General features: G+C 43.8%; 1 protein-coding gene across 25 annotated transcripts in view; it reads left to right on the top strand.

Annotated features, from left to right (window-relative positions):
- The window catches only part of TNS3 (tensin 3), a 229,485-nt gene extending 217,942 nt beyond the window's left edge, over positions 1 to 11,543 (top strand). For 24 of the 25 annotated variants that reach the window (XM_032690225.1, XM_032690219.1, XM_032690242.1 and 21 more), the window contains one exon: positions 915 to 4,199. In XM_032690225.1, the coding sequence (XP_032546116.1) occupies positions 915 to 1,059 (145 nt within the window). In that variant the 3' untranslated portion in view covers positions 1,060 to 4,199. Of the gene's footprint in view, positions 1 to 914; positions 4,200 to 9,495 lie in introns of those variants that run through there. The other variant, XR_004357506.1, reaches the window with a different exon arrangement.
- The last annotated feature ends 5,611 nt before the right edge of the window (positions 11,544 to 17,154 follow it).

Below are 17,154 nucleotides of genomic sequence, written 5' to 3'. Positions count from 1 at the left end.
TTAGGCATATCATTAAAGTGATCAGTTTCTTGGTGTTCTAAATTACCTTTGTCAGAGATGTAGAAGGGAAAGCAGCTGTTAAGAGACAGAAGTCTCTCAGCCCACTGTAATTAGACTTTAGTTGCTTCATCTACACCTCTTCAAGTAGAGGCCTAATTGTGTGATGGGTGATGGTGGGATGTCTGGTTGATGTAGATTTCAGGCCTATGATTTGACTAAGGTTTCAGAAGTTAAAACAGAGCTATTTGCTACTCAGTTTTGTGTTCCACTTGTCCTGCAACAGTACCACAAGCTTACTTGTCTCACTTAAAATGATAGCTTTAGAAAAAAATCGCCCCCTGTGATACATAGATGAAAATACTCTTAGTGATATTAATGTGTGGCATAAATATATAATTACCAGTGGATTGCATAGTGTTTTCTGTTGAAGGCAAACACTGTTGTCCCCTTTAACCAAAAGAAATAACCTAAAGAGAGAGGTTCAGGCACTTGTTTCTGGAAAGTGAAGAAGAGTAAGAAAGAAATAGATGGTCTAAGTCCTTTTTACAATACTCTGTCCACTGAGATGTGTGTCCCTCAAAAACCTCTCTTTAGGCAATTCCTGATACACCACACCACACACTCCCCAGAGTAGGTAAGAGAACAGCAGTATTGAATCAGATTAAATATATCCCAAGGGTCATCAGCACTTCTCTGACAACACACAGAGTAGAAGGAAGGGGAAAGTATCCTTCCCTGATTCTCTCCTGAGATGTCTGGTCCATCTGGATCACTGTGTTTAGCAGTCACATGGGGCCTTGTCCATCGGAACAGAGGAAGTCTGGTTTGTGTGCTTCATTTCTGCAGTATCGTTATGAAGAGAGGTGATGCCTGTCTGTCTCTTCTCTGACGTACTGTGATTGCTGCCCTTGCAGAGTGTTTGGGTTCATTGCCAGGAAGCAAGGCAGTGCCACAGACAACGTATGCCACCTCTTTGCAGAGCACGATCCAGAGCAACCTGCCAGTGCCATTGTGAACTTTGTATCAAAGGTCATGATTGGATCTCAGAAGAAGATCTGATGCCTTTCCATCCTTGATTCAGAGCTCTTCGCTGACTTCACTGAAGGAAATCACTGTGAGAAGGAGAAAGGCTATTCGGCAACAGTCTGAACCTTGTCATTCCCAGTAAGGAAAGCAGAGGATGGTCTGTGTACTTTGTTTGCAAGGGTTCAGGCTTTTATTTGAAGATGCCTCTGACTTCACAAAGCACTATTTCTTTGCTTTCATATCAGATGATAAAACAAAAGAAGCTGGGCACCACCCAAACCCATGTAGCCCATACCTGAATGAAGCATAAACAAAAGACTTTTCTCCTGAAGGGTTTCTAATATATCTTCACACGCTGTTTCTCATCATTTATTGGAGTAGAAATGCTCATTAGATTGTGCTACTTTTTTGTTCAGAAAGTGTATAACCTCTACAAACACACTTACCATGGTTGCATCAATGGTAGCTATAGGCCTTGCAAATGTGCTTTTGAGAGAATGATCAGCTGAGGAAGACTATTTGCTCTTCCCTTCATATTTGTGATCAGTGATGGGAACTGAATGGAGAAAGGGGAAGATGTATGTGAAGAGAAGGTTTGTGCAGGTTGATTTCTGGTAAGAATGGAGTGGCAGTTGGAATATTCAGGAAGATAGCTCTGTATTTAGTATTAAGAAGGCTAGGCTGTTTTACTTTGAAAATTTTTAAATAAGGAAGAAGTGACAGAACAAAAAAAGTTTGTGTGGAAATCTGTTTTGTAATTAGGGAGGTTTATATTGTCTTTATACAAAGAACTAAGCAGGGAACATTCTGCATTTTAATAATTACAGGATAAAAATGAGGGGAAAACAAAGAGGAAAATTGTGTAATTTATAGTAGATCTCAGATCTTGATATGTCATACAGATCATTTTGAAACTATACCATTGCTGAGCTTTGCCTCTTTACTTACTTTGTGTAAGTAAAAGTGTGTATAACTGTATAGAGACAATAGAGTCTGATATTTTCACTTTTGTGTTACAGTGACAAGATACATCCAGTTTTCTGTCTCTGCAATACTGATTTGGTAGTAACATTTGTTCTCCTACCTAATAATTATATTTGTGGATTCTTTTGCCCCCCTTTTGTTGAATTTTTGAGGATTTTTTGGCTTTTTTTATCAGTAGGAACTATTTTTGATTTATAATTCCTTGAGTCAGCAAATCTGAAAGTGAATGGAATTTATTTTGTTCCTCTGTCCCATTTCTTGAGAGCATTTATGTAATGATTTCTACAACCATCACACTTGTACATATCTCGGTATCTTTCTAAACACATTGATATTTGAAATGCATAAGAAAGTGCTAGTTAGCTTTCCAGAAAATTGATACAGTAGGTTACAGTGGAAGCCTGCACAAGGAGAGTAAGCCTCTGAGGTCTACTGTGTAATTCCCATTCACTCAAAAAGAGCAGTACTAGACCCCTATACGAGAACTAGGGGTAATAAAGGAGCTTTAGTGTTCGCAAGTGCTGAAAAGTTTCATTGCCTCTATTTCTTTCATGTGTGGCTGTCAACATTATATTCATAACCCAAGGAATAAAATGACATGCTGAATACTACATGAATACTACATGAGCATGAGCCGCTGGATTAACTAGTAACTATACCCACTTTTAGATTTTAATCCTTTTATCCACTGTTACTAAGTAACGGTTAAATGGAATGAGAAACTCTGGTTGGGCTATATTTTAAGAGGGTTCCACCAATTTGAACTAGATTTGTCCTATATAAAATATGATGGGTTTTTTTAATAGCTCTCTTTCCTGAAGTATTAGGACCATGGAAACCTTATTCAGTGACCATAGCCAAAGTGTTTTATTTGTGTAACTATGAATTTTGTGTAAATAACTTTATGCTTTTTAAAAGGAAGGGAATAGGGAAGAGAGGGGAAGATTTGCATTGGGACCAGAAAATGGTGTACTAGTAGCAGTGGGCATTGGATGTCTGTGAAAGGGTGAAGCAATCCAAAGAGCAATAGCTACCATTGAAGCAACAAAGGCTCTGATTTTAACAAATAATTTTGTTCTTCTGGCACAGAGGTATACTACTTAAAGAGTTTATGTACCATCCAAAAAAAGAATGCAGTTCTTACTTCCAGGAGTTCTGCTCCTATTAAAAAATGTGAGGACAAGTTTTCTTTTAATATTCTTTTGGTGTACAAAGATTCCAGTTGCCTAATGTAGTCAGCCAGTTGGAGCCCAGAGAATTTCTTCAGCTGACATCTCAGTTAGATTTAAGTCTCAGTTAGACTTAAATCTGATGCATTGTGAGCATTGAAATGAGGAAGAATTTTTTACTCTATTTTTTCACTTCTGTAGAAAATACTTAAATTTTAGTGTGTCTTCTCAGACACCAAGTGTTGGCCTTTGGGCTGAAGATAAAATGTCTTTTTTCTCACGTATTGTTATTTCCATTCAGGGCCTTATTTTTTATTCCTTGTGCTTTTTCAAGGTCTTCTAAATTCAAAAACATAAGGGATTGAATGCTGAAACTCCTGGTGGTATTTCCTGGGAGTTTAGCTCTACTTGGTAAGTGGGAAAAAAGAAGTTACCCTGTTTCTAAGGGAAGTTTTCTGTTATGCATTCCTTTGGATGGTATAGTGCCATGTGCTCTTGCTTTTTAATGAATTAAAAAATGCACAAAGCAAAATAGTTCAGTATGTACCATTACGTAGTGTATGTAGAAAGATATTCATGGAACTTATATGTTCAAGGCAAATACAAGACTAAATCTTTAACAAAGCACTTTCTTTCAAGATTTTTGGTAGATGTGTATATGCAGTTTCATAACTAATGGCAGCAAGTTGACACATGCATTTAACCAGACTCCTGTTAACATAGTTAGTAAATATGCTACTATAATCATACAGTGTTAATAAAAAAATGCTAAAAGCCATGTTTTTAATTAAATGGTCTCAGTGTATCCAACAGTATCATTAAAAATTTAATGTTTCTTTCTTGGTTTTTCTATTAGTGAAAATTATTACTTTTTTCTTGAAACTGTAAAGAAGCATCTGAAGGTCTGCAGTATATAATGAATGTTTCTATAAATTCTTTGTATAGTCATTTTCTCTGCTCTTCAGATACCACTTCTTTCAGAATTATAATAAAATTACAAATGTGGAATTCCATAACACAGTGTGACATGGCCGTCTGTTCTGAATGAAAGTTACCTTCTGGTATTCAAAACCAACTAATGAGTAAAACGTTCTTCGTGAATTAAGAATAGGTTGCGTGCTGGGGTTTAGTTTTAAGAAACACTTGAGATTTATTTCAAGGACTTGACTTTGCATGAGTCTGTGTTAGTGGTTCAATTCAGTTAATTGAACTGAATCCCTAGTTAATTTTTGGTTATAGTGATATAAAAGTACCTTTTGCCTGTTTTGCGTATTTCAGTGTAAGAAGGAAGAATATGATGTCATCTTCTGAGATGCTGTACCCATTTAACTGTATCTCCGCAGTGATTACACTGGAAAACCTTCCAGAGGAGCATGAGAGGGGGTGACAAATCTTACCCCTAGCTGAAATAGGTTCAAAATCAGTGCATCAACCATACATTGAAGGTTGAGTAATATAAATAATATATTATTAATAATATATTAATAAAAATATTATAAAGCTCAGGATTATTTTGGAGACTGATATGTCATGCTGATATGTCTGGTATGTCATGCTGACATGCTTTTCTAGGCTGGCAGGAATTTTTCGAGTGTACTTTATTGTCTTTCATCACTACAGGCTGTTGTGAGGTTTATGTGTGGGCATAATGCAGTGGAGTTAGTAATAAAAAGTATTAGTTTTTATTGGAATGTTTTATAATGTGGAACAGATGACAAGGATGCAAGAGCAAAATGAATCTTCTGTGTCAGGAGTCCAGTCTCTCCTGTTAAACTCTTGTCCTTGAACTTGGATGCCATTGTGCACGTGTGCTGCTCTTGAGTGCATTTGAAGAGGTCTGTTTGCTCTAGTGGATGAAAATCTGCTTTCAGTATTCATCCTAGATGTATTCACAACTGGTTTATAGGCAGTGGTTCTTACGCCAGCACTGTCTCTTAGCATGAATAACTGTTTTCTCCATGAGGTATTTTTAGCAAGAGATCTAACCCCCCTTCAGTCCCTCATTCTTCCTTTGGCAAGATTAAACAAGTTAGCACTCAGCCCTTATGTGTTTTTGTCTTTGAAAGGGTCAGTAAAAAAATTTCTTTGGAGGGACTTTTTAAGTGAACAGTGATACTCCTTAAAAAGGGGCATAACCTGTTGCCTTGTGATTTTTAAAATATTTTTATTAGAAAACTCTTGAAACAAGAAAACTTGGCCCACCAAGATAGGCGGAGTAAATCCCTCATCTGCTTTTGCTGTTTACACCTAGCACGAAGATTACAATAGTGTAAACTACATCAGGCAGTGTGCACAAAGGAGACGAGTAGCTAAAGAAGTTCTTAGTAGCTTAAGTCAGAAACCGGAAGCTTGCAGGAGTCCTAGCAAATCTGGCAGACTACTAAGAGGGCAAAGGGGCGCTTTTTAGAGAATTTAAGGATCTTGCTGAATAACTGAGAAGGAATTTGCATTGCATGTCACTGTAATGGATATCAAACCGGAACTATTCCCTTTCTTTGAAGACATTTAATGTCTCATAAAGCAGAAATGTTTGGACCTATTTTAATGTTTTAGTATTTGCAGAATCATAGAGTGGTTGAGGTTGGAAGGGACTTAAGGAGGTCCTCTAGTCCACCTCCCTTGTTCAAAGAGGGCCATCAAGAGCCATTTGCCCAGGACCATGCCCAGACAGCTTGAATATCTCCAGGAATGGAGTCGCCACAATCTCCCTGGTCAACCTGTGGTAGTTCTCAGTCACCCTCACAGTAACAAAATGTTTCCTGATGTTTGGAGGTAACTGCCTGTGTTTGTGCAAATCACCTCTTGTCCTGTCACGGGGCACCACTGGAAGAGCCTGGCTCTGTCCTCTTTGCACCCTCCCATTATTTATACATGTTGATAAACTCCTCCTTGAGCCTTCTCTTCTCCAAGGCTGTACAGTCCCAACTCTCTCAGCATCAGTTTTGTGTCACTGACAAACTTGCTGAGGGTAAACTCTTCCCCATCATCCATCCAGATAATTGATTAACATGTTAAACAGGACTGGACCCAGTATGGACCCTTGGGGTAGACCACTGCTTACTGACCTCCAACTAGACCTTGCACTGCTCATTAGCACTCTCAGTACCCAGCTATTCAGGTGCTTTTCAATCCACTTTACTGTCTGCTTATCTAGCCCCTATATCAACACCTTGTCTAGGAAGGTGTTACCCAAGACAGTGTCAAAGGCCATACTGAAGTCCATGAAGACAATATCCACTGCCTTACCTTCATCCAAACCAGTCATTTCATCAGAGAAGGTTACTGGGTTGATCAAGGATGACAGAGAGGGTAATCAGGGATTGGAATGGGCACTGCCTAGGGAAGTGGTGGATTCTCCGTCCCTGGAGGTTTTTAAGATGAGACTGGATGTGCCATGGTTTAGTAACTATGGGTGGTAGTGGATCAAGGTTGGACTTGATGATCTCGGGGGTCCTTTCCAACTGGCTAATTCTATGATTCTGTGATTCTATGATCTCACCATGTCCGCATTTATCTTGCCAAGTTCCCCTTCTAAGTTTCTCCCAGGGTCATATAAATTTGGTTCCCTACAAGTGACTGAGAAACAGATTAAGTAGAAAAAGATATCACCACTCCATAGGTTCTGACAGTGTCCCATTGGTGCTCTTCTTAGGGTCTTCTCAATGGTTGCAGACTGTATCTGTTGAGTGGTGGGGAGAAAGAGTCCACCTAACTCCCATTTCATGGGGTTTATAACGTGCTAGGTGGAAACGCCCCCTGTACCTCCCCTGGATGATGTATTACTGGATCATCAGACATTCCACAAGTCTTTGACACCTTCTAAGATGTTGCAGCTGTCAGTGTAGTTGAATTAATCATGGCCCTTTATGGTTCATCATCCGAGATGAACCAGGCTCAGGCTAGGTGTGAATGTCTTTGCTGCTCCCTGGAGTGGTTTTCACAGCTGAGTCATCATGTAAGGGAGGACATGGGCATGATAAGAAGGAGTATCCCACCTGGTAGGATTTTCATCTTATCAGCCTCTTCCCTTATCTGGAAGTCCAGTTTGTGTCTTCAGGTATGCATGCCCTTCTGCGATTGTGATACTTGGGCAGTAGTACCACCTTATCTCAAGATCCTTTCACAGTCCAAATCAGTAGGCATATTCAAGGAGGGGTGGACTTCTGTAGACTAGCATCTGTTTCTTTGCAATTTTCTACAGTAAAGAAAAGTCATTTGGTTTTTAAGCCGTTAACCATTTCAGTCTCTGACAAGGGGATAGCTCTGACTCCCAAGTTATCCCTAGGATTTCTGCTCACGTGAACAAGGCATTCCCTTTCTACATGCTTTTGTGTTAGATATTTACAATGACAAAAACTCAATAGAAGTGTTGGTTTTTTTGCCTTTTTGTCTCCTGATCTGACCTATTGCCAGCTGGTGGAATGATACAGTCACAAAGCTCTAGTGATGCAGCTCATGGTAGCACAACCCCATGGAGGAGGTTGCCTGAGCAGCTCTTTGGGAATTGTTACTCTGTTCTGCTACTCAGTACCTATTTGTGATGGACACCAGAGCAGCTCGAGGAGCACCAGCAGGACAGCAGCAGACACAGGAGAAAGGATACACATGGAGAAGACAGAGTTTGTCTGAACGGAGGTTGTTCTCCCACAGCCAACTTTGGGCTTGCTGATAGGTGTCGGCAAGGCAAACAGTGACAACCGCATGCAGCCGCTCTCTCACTTCCACATAGTGAGGTGGGGAGAGATTTGGAAAAGTGGGAAAACTCATGGGTTGAGATAAAGACAGCTTAATAGGTAAAGCAGTAAGCTGCATGCACAAGCAAAGCAAAACAAGGAATTCATTCATCACTTCACATAGGCAGGCAGGTGTTCAGACATCTCCAGGACAGCAGGGCTCCATCTCGCGTAATGATGAGTTGGGAAAACAAGCACCATCACTCTGAATGTACACCCCTTCCTCCTTCTGCCCCAGCTATATGTGCTGAGCATGACACCATATAGTATGGAATATCCCTTTGGTCAGTTGGTGTCAGCTCTCCTGGCTGTGTCCCCTCCCAGCTTCTTGTGCACCCCAAGCCTCCTCACTGGAGGGGTGGTGTGAGAGCCTGTTAGGATCCACTGTTAAAGTCCTCTGCCCAAATTAAGGTGCAAATAAGATGAAATGCCAGTTCAACAATACCTGCTTTATTCCTAACGTTAGGTGTATAGGGGAAAGAGAGAGAGAGAGGAGAGGGGGGAGAGAAGGAGTGCGAGCAGAAGATAGTTAGCAGTGTGCATCCAGTGGTGTACCATTAGTCCCTCTGTGTGCCAGACTGCTTCTTGATGGTGGTGTCCCACTGTTTGAAATTACATAACTTTTCTAATTTTATTAATGGTCTTAATTAACCTTTTATTTAGTTGTTTTAATTAATCATAGGTTGTGTGTTAGACCTTAAATAACTTTTAGCCAGAATATAGAAAACAGTTGTCATAAACAACTTTTGTGAGAACATAGCTCGGGAAAAGTACTAAAACTGTAAGTTTTGTTAAAGTTAACCTTGATATGCTTCAGTGAACAAACACCATGAGAGAAAGATGTGTTGTTGAAGCTGGACATTTGGAAATAAATATCTTTTGCATAAAGCAGCAGATAACGAAGAAGACTAAAAATGGCTCAATATTTGTGTCGGAAAATCCCTACTGAGACTAAAAGACTAAAAGTATGAATTAATTAGCATAAGCAACGAGAGATTAAAAACCAGTAGTGGATAGAATACTAATAAATGATGAACATTAATTTCTTTGTTTGTTAAAAATGTATAATTAGGTGAAAAAGTGATGTATTGGTGTCTGTATGGAGGCAGGATTTTTGTCGCTCACGTACACACCCAGTGCTGCAAATAAAGCAATGCCTTGCTTTCTGACACTAAAAAGACAGTATTAGAGGGTTCTGTTATTCATAACAATTTTGGAGGTATTTGGCAACACCACTGGCTTTGTGGTGGTAAGGTCCCACTCGGTTCACTCCCTGAGTCACTTTTATACCTGGCATGGGAGGTGAGGTTTTCAGTGGGAGTAGTGGTTTTCAGTTCCTCATTAGCATGAGGCAAGAGTAGGAGTGGTCATTGCACATGCTTGGGTCTTAATTCAGTGGTCGTCGGGGGTCTACTCTGGGGGTCTTACAAGTCAAGTACTCCCAAAATCAAGTGTCCTGTTTGTGACCCCACTTCTTGCACTTGAGCAGTTATACACTTGTTATGTAACACACTGCAATGGACAGTTGCAGGGTTCAGTCCTGCCTCCACAAGCCAGAACTAACACTTTGTTTCTTTTTGCAGCTTGTGCATAGGCACCTGTGCTGTTTTCTGCAACCTTTCACCACCAAGCCTGACATTTTCTGCAACAAGTTTCACCACCAAAGGCATGTCTAAGGCTTATGCTGCACATGTTATTAACTCTTTCCTTACAGAGAGGGACAACGCCTTGATGCTGTGCCAGCACAGCTCAGCAATAGTGGAAACATCTCTGTGTTATCCACACTGTTTTCAGCACAAATCCAAATACACCCCCATAGGAGCTACTGTGAAGAGAATTAACTCTACCCCAGTCAAAAACTTTCATAACTATTGAAAGGCATTTAAAAAGTAGTGCAATCACCAGGTACAGTCAACATGGTTTCACAAAGTCCTGTTTAACTGTTTTGCTGTCTTTTTATGATGAGGTCACCTGCTTAGTGGATGAAGGGAAGGTGATGGATGTAATTTTTCTGGATTTTAGTAAGGCTTTTGATATTGTCCTTTCCAGCATCCTTCAAGACAAGTTGTCCAGTTGTAGAATGAGCAGATTCATGGTACGCTGGGTGACAAACTGGCTGAAGGGCATAGCTCAAGTGTTGCAGTAAATGGGGCTACATCTGTCTGGTCACTGGTCACCAGTGGCATTCCTCAGGGCTCAATTCTAAGGCCAGTTCTGTTCAATATGCTTCTCAGTGACTGGATGCAGGATTTGAATGCACCATTACCAGATTTGTTGATGGTACCAAACTGGGAGATGCTGCTGACTCTCAAGAGAGACAAGATGCCTTGCAGAGGGATCTGGATATCTTGGAGCGTGGGGCAATGATTAATGGGACTAAATTTAATGAGTCCAAATGCATCTGGAACAGAGTAGCACAAGGCACAAGTCTAAATTAGGTGAGGAGTGGCTGGAAGGCAGCCCTGCGGAAAGGGGTCTGGGGGTGCTGGTTGACAGCTGGCTGCGTATGAGTAAGCAGTGCGTGCCTGGGCAGCCCAGAGGGTGAAACGTCCTGGGATGCATCAAACACACCTTCACCAATCGGTCCACAGAGTTGATTATCCTTCTGTATTCAGTGTTGGCACGGCCTCACCTTGAGTGAGACCCACTGTTTAAAAATTATGTGAAGGTTCTTGAATGCATCCAGAGGAAGGCAACAAAGTTGACAAAGGTACTGGCAGGCATGTCCTCTGAGGAGCAGCTAAGGACACTGTGTTTGTGTAGTTTGGGGGGAAGGAGACTCAGGGGTGACTACACTGCTCTCTACAGCTTCCTGAGGAGGGGAAGTGGAGAGGCAGGTGCTGATCTGTTCTCCCTGCTACCCAGTGCCAGGACTCTGGCAATGGCTGAAACCTGCATCTGTCAGTGGAGTTTCAGATTTGACAGGAGGAAATATTTCTTTACCAAGAGGGCTGTCAGACCCTGGAAGAGTGTGAGAGCCCAGATTTGTATCTCACTGGGTTATTTGATTGTTGGGTCGAATCAGCCATCTTGTCTGTGTGTGTGTGTGGTGGAGGGGGGGAGGGGGCCAGGTGTCCAGTTTCAGTGTCCACTAGGTAAGGCCTTGCAGCCAACATGGCTGAGTGCCTGGGAGCAATGTGGCTGTGGGTGGCATGTCAATCAAAAAAGGCCTGTCTGGTAGCCCACCCACACCACACCCCCTGGAGCCTCTGATTGGCTGCACTACTCAATGCACCTGGATGGCATTGAGTAGTCAGTGAGCTGGATGTCCTGCCTGGCAGGGGTGGCCACATTGACTAGGGCACATAAATAGAGGTGCAGAGGGCTTCTGCGTTGGCCTGCCTTCTCTCGTGGGACCTGCTGTCAAGTGACCTCTGATGGTAGCACAAGTTTCTTCTTCTAACCTCTTTCTTTACTTTTTTCTTCTTTTAATCTCTCTTTCTTTCTTTACTCCTTTCTTAATCTCTTGTGGGTAACTTAAAACTGATGGGTTGTATTTCATTAAAAATTGTGGTGGTTGTGTGCTGGGTGCTTTAGTTAAATACTTCTCCTTGCTTGTATTTTACTCCTGTAAAACCTTTTGCCAAAATGCTTATTTTCTCTCTAAATTAAAAGAAGTCTCTTGGGAAAAGATCTGTGACTTTTTGTCTTTATGTGAATTTAGGGTATTCAAAGGCTCTGGAAAAGTTTGGTGGGCAAACTCTTGGAGTCTAAATAAAAATAAAACTCCTGGTAAAGCTTGAGACTTTGGGACCAGGGCTTTACAGGTGGTCATGCCTGACTTGTCTGTCAGCATTAAAGGTCATTTGGACACTGCCCTTCATAACGTGCTTTAACTTTTGGTCAGCTGTGAAGTAATCAGGCAGTTGGAGTGGATGAACATTGTCGGTCCCTTCCAGTTGAAATATTCTATTCTATTCTATTCCCATATGTGGAACATGATCAGATTTTGCCTTATCAGGTTTAGATATTGCCTTAGTGTTCCTCATAACAACTGCGACTAGAGCTTGCAGTGTTTTGATGACCTCACAGTTCAGATTTGTACACATTTCTGTTGAGAAAATTTTACTTCTTCATTCAGAGCACTTCCCATCATGATTGGAAGAATCTCTTTTTTTGCTTCACTTTGCTATTATCATCATGGCTGAGCTTCGCGAATGAAGATTTGGGAAGGCTTTATCCACATTTGTTACAGGCACGTTGGTGACTTATGAGGCCAATACGTGACAGACATATCCGGTTGCAAAAGGCACAACAGAAAGACTCCTTAGATGGTGTATTCCGCAAGACACGGTTCTTCCTGCGTTGCCTTTTCTCCTCGAGAGTGATCCTGCGTGTGTTCTCAAAGGCTTCCGCAGCGTTATGGATGCTGTGTCTCCAGGCCTCCCGATTTGAGGCCAGAGTGGACCAATTATGGTGATCAATAAGGCCAAGGCTGAGATGTTGTTTCAGGGAGTCCTTGAATCTTTTCTTCGGGGCTCCTCTCTTGCGGCAGCCAGTGGCAAGTTCACCATAGAGCAAGATCTTAGGGAGGCAGTGGTCCTTCATCCTGGAGACGTGCCCTGCCCATCGCAGCTGTGTTCTCATCAGCATGGCCTCTACACTTGTGACTGCTGCTTGCTCAAGAACAGATGTATTGGTCACAAAATCTGACCAGTGGATGTTTAAGATTGTACGGAGGCAGCGCTGATGGAAGCGTTCTAGGAGACGCAGGTGGTGGCGGTAGATGACCCATGATTCGGAACCATACAAGAGAGTAGACAACACTATGGCTTTGTAAACACTGATCTTTGTGCTTTTCTTCAAGTGTTTATTACGCCATACTCTTTTGTGGAGTTTTCCGAAAGCACTGTATGCCTTTGCCAACCTGTTGTCTATCTCCCCGTCAATCTTACCATCCGAGGAGATGAGGCTACCTAGGTAATTAAACTACTGGACTGATTTGAGCTCTGATTCGCCAATGGTGATATGGGGATGATGGAAGACTTCCTGAGGTGCAGGTTGATGGAGAACTTCTGTCTTCTTTAGGCTGACTTCCAGCCCAAAGAGCTCAGCAGCATCTGCAAAGCAGGATGTTAAACGTTGCAGAGCTGCTTCTGTGTGGGCAACAAGGGTGGCGTCATCAGCATAGAGCAGCTCCCGGACAAGATGGTTTAGGGTCTTGGTGTGGGCCTTCAGACGCCTTAGATTGAACAGGCTTCCATCAGTACGATATCGAATGTAGATACCGTCCTGATCATCGAGGTCTGCTGTGGCCCTTTGGAACATCATGCTAAAAAAGATTGTGAATAAGGTAGGAGCGAGAACGCAGCCTTGTTTCACACCATTCTTAATTAAAAAGGGCTCAGAAAGTGTGTTGCCATACCTGACTTGGCCGTGCTGATCCTCATGGAGTGAGATGATCATTTTAAGGAACTTGGGGGGACAACCTAAACGTTCCAAAATCTGCATAGACCTTTTCTGCTCACAGTATCAAAAGCCTTGGTGAGGTCAACAAAGGTTACATAAAGACCTTTGTTCTGTTCCCTACATTTCTCTTGCAGTTGTCTGAGAACAAATACCATGTCTGTGGTGCTTCTGTTGGCTCTGAAACCACACTGACTTTCAGGTAGGATCCCTTCTGCTATAGTGGGTATTAGTCTGTTCAAGAGTATTCTTGCCAGGATTTTGCCAGCAATGGAGAGCAGAGTAATACCACGGTAGTTTGAGCAGTCAGATTTAATACCTTTCTTCTTGTACAAAGTGATGATAACAGCATCACGAAGGTCTGATGGTAGTTCACCGAGCTCCCAGCAGCGCACCACAAACTCGTGAAATTTGGTGTGGAGGGCAAGGCCCCCATGTTTCCAGACTTCAGGTGGAATTCCATCAACCCCAACTGCCTTGCCGATTTTTACCTGCTGTATGGCCTTGAGGGTTTCTCCTAAAGTGGGGGCAGTATCCAGTTCATACTTTACTGGTTGTTGTGTGATGGACTGAATTGCTGAGTCTTGGACCACACGGTTGGTACTGAAAAGAGTTTGAAAGTGTTCAGACCATCGATTCAGAATGGAGGTTTTATCTGTTAGAAGCGTTTGGCCATCAGCACTGAGTAGAGGGCTTTGTACCTGGTATGTGGGCCCGTATGCTGTCTTCAAGGCTTCATAGAAACCTTTGTGATCACCCATATCTGCGCATAATTGAGTTTTTACAGCTAGATCGATCCACCACTTGTTCTGGATGTCACGGAGTTTCTGTTGGAGCCTGCTGCATGCGAGACGAAAGGCTGTTTTTCTTGCGTGACAGGATGGCAGTGCAAGGTGTGCTTGGTGGGCGGTTCTCTTCTTCCTCAACAAGTCCTGGATTTCTTGGTTGTTTTCGTCAAACCAGTCCTTGTTCTTCTTGAGGGAGAACCCTAAGGATTCTTCGGAGGATTGCAGAATGCTGTTTTTAATATGCTGCCAGGTAGTTTCAGGAGAGGAATCTGCAGAAACTGTGGAACAGTTTTCAAGCCTAGTTTGAAGGTTTGCCTGGAATCTCTCTCTTACTGTGGCTGATTGGAGATTGTTAACTTGGAGTTTTCTCCTTGTGATGTTGCCCATTTTGGGTTTGAATTTAAGATTGAAGCTGAGTTTGCAGCGCACAAGCCGATGGTCTGTCTGGCATTCTGCACTGGGCATCACGCGGGTATGGAGGACATCGCGAACATCTCTCCGTCGCACCAGGACATAATCGATGAGATGCCAATGCTTAGATCTGGGGTGCATCCAGGTTGTCTTCAGACTATCTTTCTGCTGAAAGATAGTATTAGTGATGGTGAGCTGTTGCTCTGCACAGAATTCTAGCAGGAGTCGACCATTATCGTTGCAGTTACCAACACCATGTTTGCCTAATATTCCTTTCCAGGCATCAAAATTCTTACCTACTCTGGCGTTGAAATCACCAAGGATAATGATCTTATCATCTGCGGGCACTTTTTGGGTAAGGTGGCGCAGGTCAGCATAAAATTTGTCCTTTTCGGCAGGGTCAGCTTGGAGAGTTGGGGCATATATACTAAAGAGGACGACGTGTTGGTTGTTGTGGAGTGGAAGGCGTAGGGAGATAATGCGGTCAGAGTGACCTGTTGGCAGATTTTCGAGTTTGGGAAGAATAGAGTTTTTGATCATGAAGCCGACACCTGAGAGATGTTTTTCGGTTCTGGGCTTACCTGACCAGAAGAGTGTGTAACCAGCACCATGTTCTCTGAGGCTTCCTTCCTCGTGAAGGCGAACTTCACTGAGGGCAGCTATGTCGATGTTGAGACGAGCCAGCTCATGGGCAATTAGGGCAGAACGCCGCTCAGGACGTCCACTATCCGCAGAATCGAGCATGGTTCTGATGTTCCAACATGCTATAGTTAATTTAGGTACACCTTTGGAGGCAGGTGCATGCCTTTGTCTTTTGCTCTTTGTGCGACCGCATTGAGAGAAGATGCCCGTTGGTCTGCGGTTAACCAACCGGGTGAAAGTGGAGATGAGTTTTGTTTAGGCCACCTTTTCTAGGTCCCTCTCCGAGTGGAGCAAGCAGTGCTGTCCTTGAAAAGGCTGCTTGGTCGTTCAGGGTGCTGCCCCAAGAGACTGTCATCTCCGGTCAGTCTCAAATGACCAATATCCTGAACTGCCTGCATGCGGAGTTGAGTCTGCGGCTCCCAGTGCACCTTTCACCTGCCGTTTCGACCCTCGTCCGTCGCTACAGGACTTTTTGCATGTGGGTAAAGCCTTCAAGCCTGCGCAATGGATTTTTTAGGTGAGATGCAGTATGCGCGGAACTGAACCCACCCTTTAATCCTGAGGTTCATCTGCCAGGGCCGAGCGAGCTTGGACGGTGGCAGCGAAATCCTCAGGACGTAGGTTTGATTAGAGTGACCTTCTCTTAGATGGATGGCCTTACAGGGCTAAGCGAGCTCCATCCGCCCGGGTTTGAGATTAGAGTTGTCCTTCTCCTAGGATGACTGCCAGGAGGCTAACGAGCTCATCCTGCCCATAGATTTATTGTATCTGGCCCTGCTGTTTTGACCTGTCTGGCATGGGTGGCCCTACTGAAGGCATGTACCATCGCCAGCATAGCCCAAAACCACACAGGGACATACAGGCTACGTTCCTGTTAGAATGGTTTGGGCAGGTCTTTGATTTTCTGCTTTACTATCACCTATTTATATACAGTCATAAGGAGATACCCAGGAACAGCCCTTTGTCCTGCCCACCCTTTACAGGACGTAACAGAGCAGAGCAAACTTATCTGGAACATGCTGAACCTGGGCAGTAGCAGCAGATGAGCCAAAACCAAACAGAAACAGAAAAACAAACTGACCGAGTGTTCTGGTCCTTGTACCCATCCAAGGCTGAGGTGCTTTTCAAGTCCCCAGCTTTGCTGGGACCCCCATCACTCTGAAGGAACCCCACTATTCTCCCTGACCATGTCCTTCCTCCACTTTGTTACCAGGTATTTGCAGGTGCACTGCACATCTGTTACATTTCATACAGGAGTGCCCTGCTTCCCCCCCCGTCAATTAGAAGCCCCCCATGGCCCGCTCGATACCCCTCCCCTCTCTTCCCCACTCCCTTCCCCAGAACCCCCCCTCCCCCTCCCCCCCCGACCTGAAACGGCAAACCTCTGTGTGCTCCGAAGCTGCTCTATCCTCCTCCATAGGTGTGTAGCAAGTGCTGGCAAGGCTCCCCCACTTTCTCTCTCCCCTCTCCTGCTGAGACTGCACCTTGAGACTAAACCGCGCGCGCAGAGCGCGCGCGGCACGCAGCGTGCTCTCCAACCCGGCCTCGGAGCCTACCCCAGCCCCCAGCCCTTCCCCCCCAACCCCTCTACCTATCCGGCACGCAGCGTGCTCTCCAACCCGGCCTCGGAGCCTACCCCAGCCCCCAGCCCTTCCCCCCCAACCCCTCTACCTATCCGGCACGCAGCGTGCTCTCCAACCCGGCCTCGGAGCCTACCCCAGCCCCCAGCCCTTCCCCCCCAACCCCTCTACCTATCCGGCACGCAGCGTGCTCTCCAACCCGGCCTCGGAGCCTACCCCAGCCCCCAGCCCTTCCCCCCCCAACCCCTCTCTTCACTTTGCTAGAACAGCATAAAAGACATTTCAATTCTCTATACAAAGATGCAAATGATGAACTTCATCTGTTGGTGAGCCTGAGCACGTAGCTGGTTACTGAGTTGTACACTTAAGGATTTAGTGTAGTTTGAATGTTTATCCCAGGTAAATAATACAGATG

The sequence above is a fragment of the Chiroxiphia lanceolata genome, chromosome 1 (genome assembly GCF_009829145.1).
Source record: "Chiroxiphia lanceolata isolate bChiLan1 chromosome 1, bChiLan1.pri, whole genome shotgun sequence".
In the NCBI taxonomy this organism is placed as follows: domain Eukaryota; kingdom Metazoa; phylum Chordata; class Aves; order Passeriformes; family Pipridae; genus Chiroxiphia; species Chiroxiphia lanceolata.
Note: the sequence above shows the minus strand (reverse complement) of the source record. Positions and strands in the feature narration are given on the sequence as shown.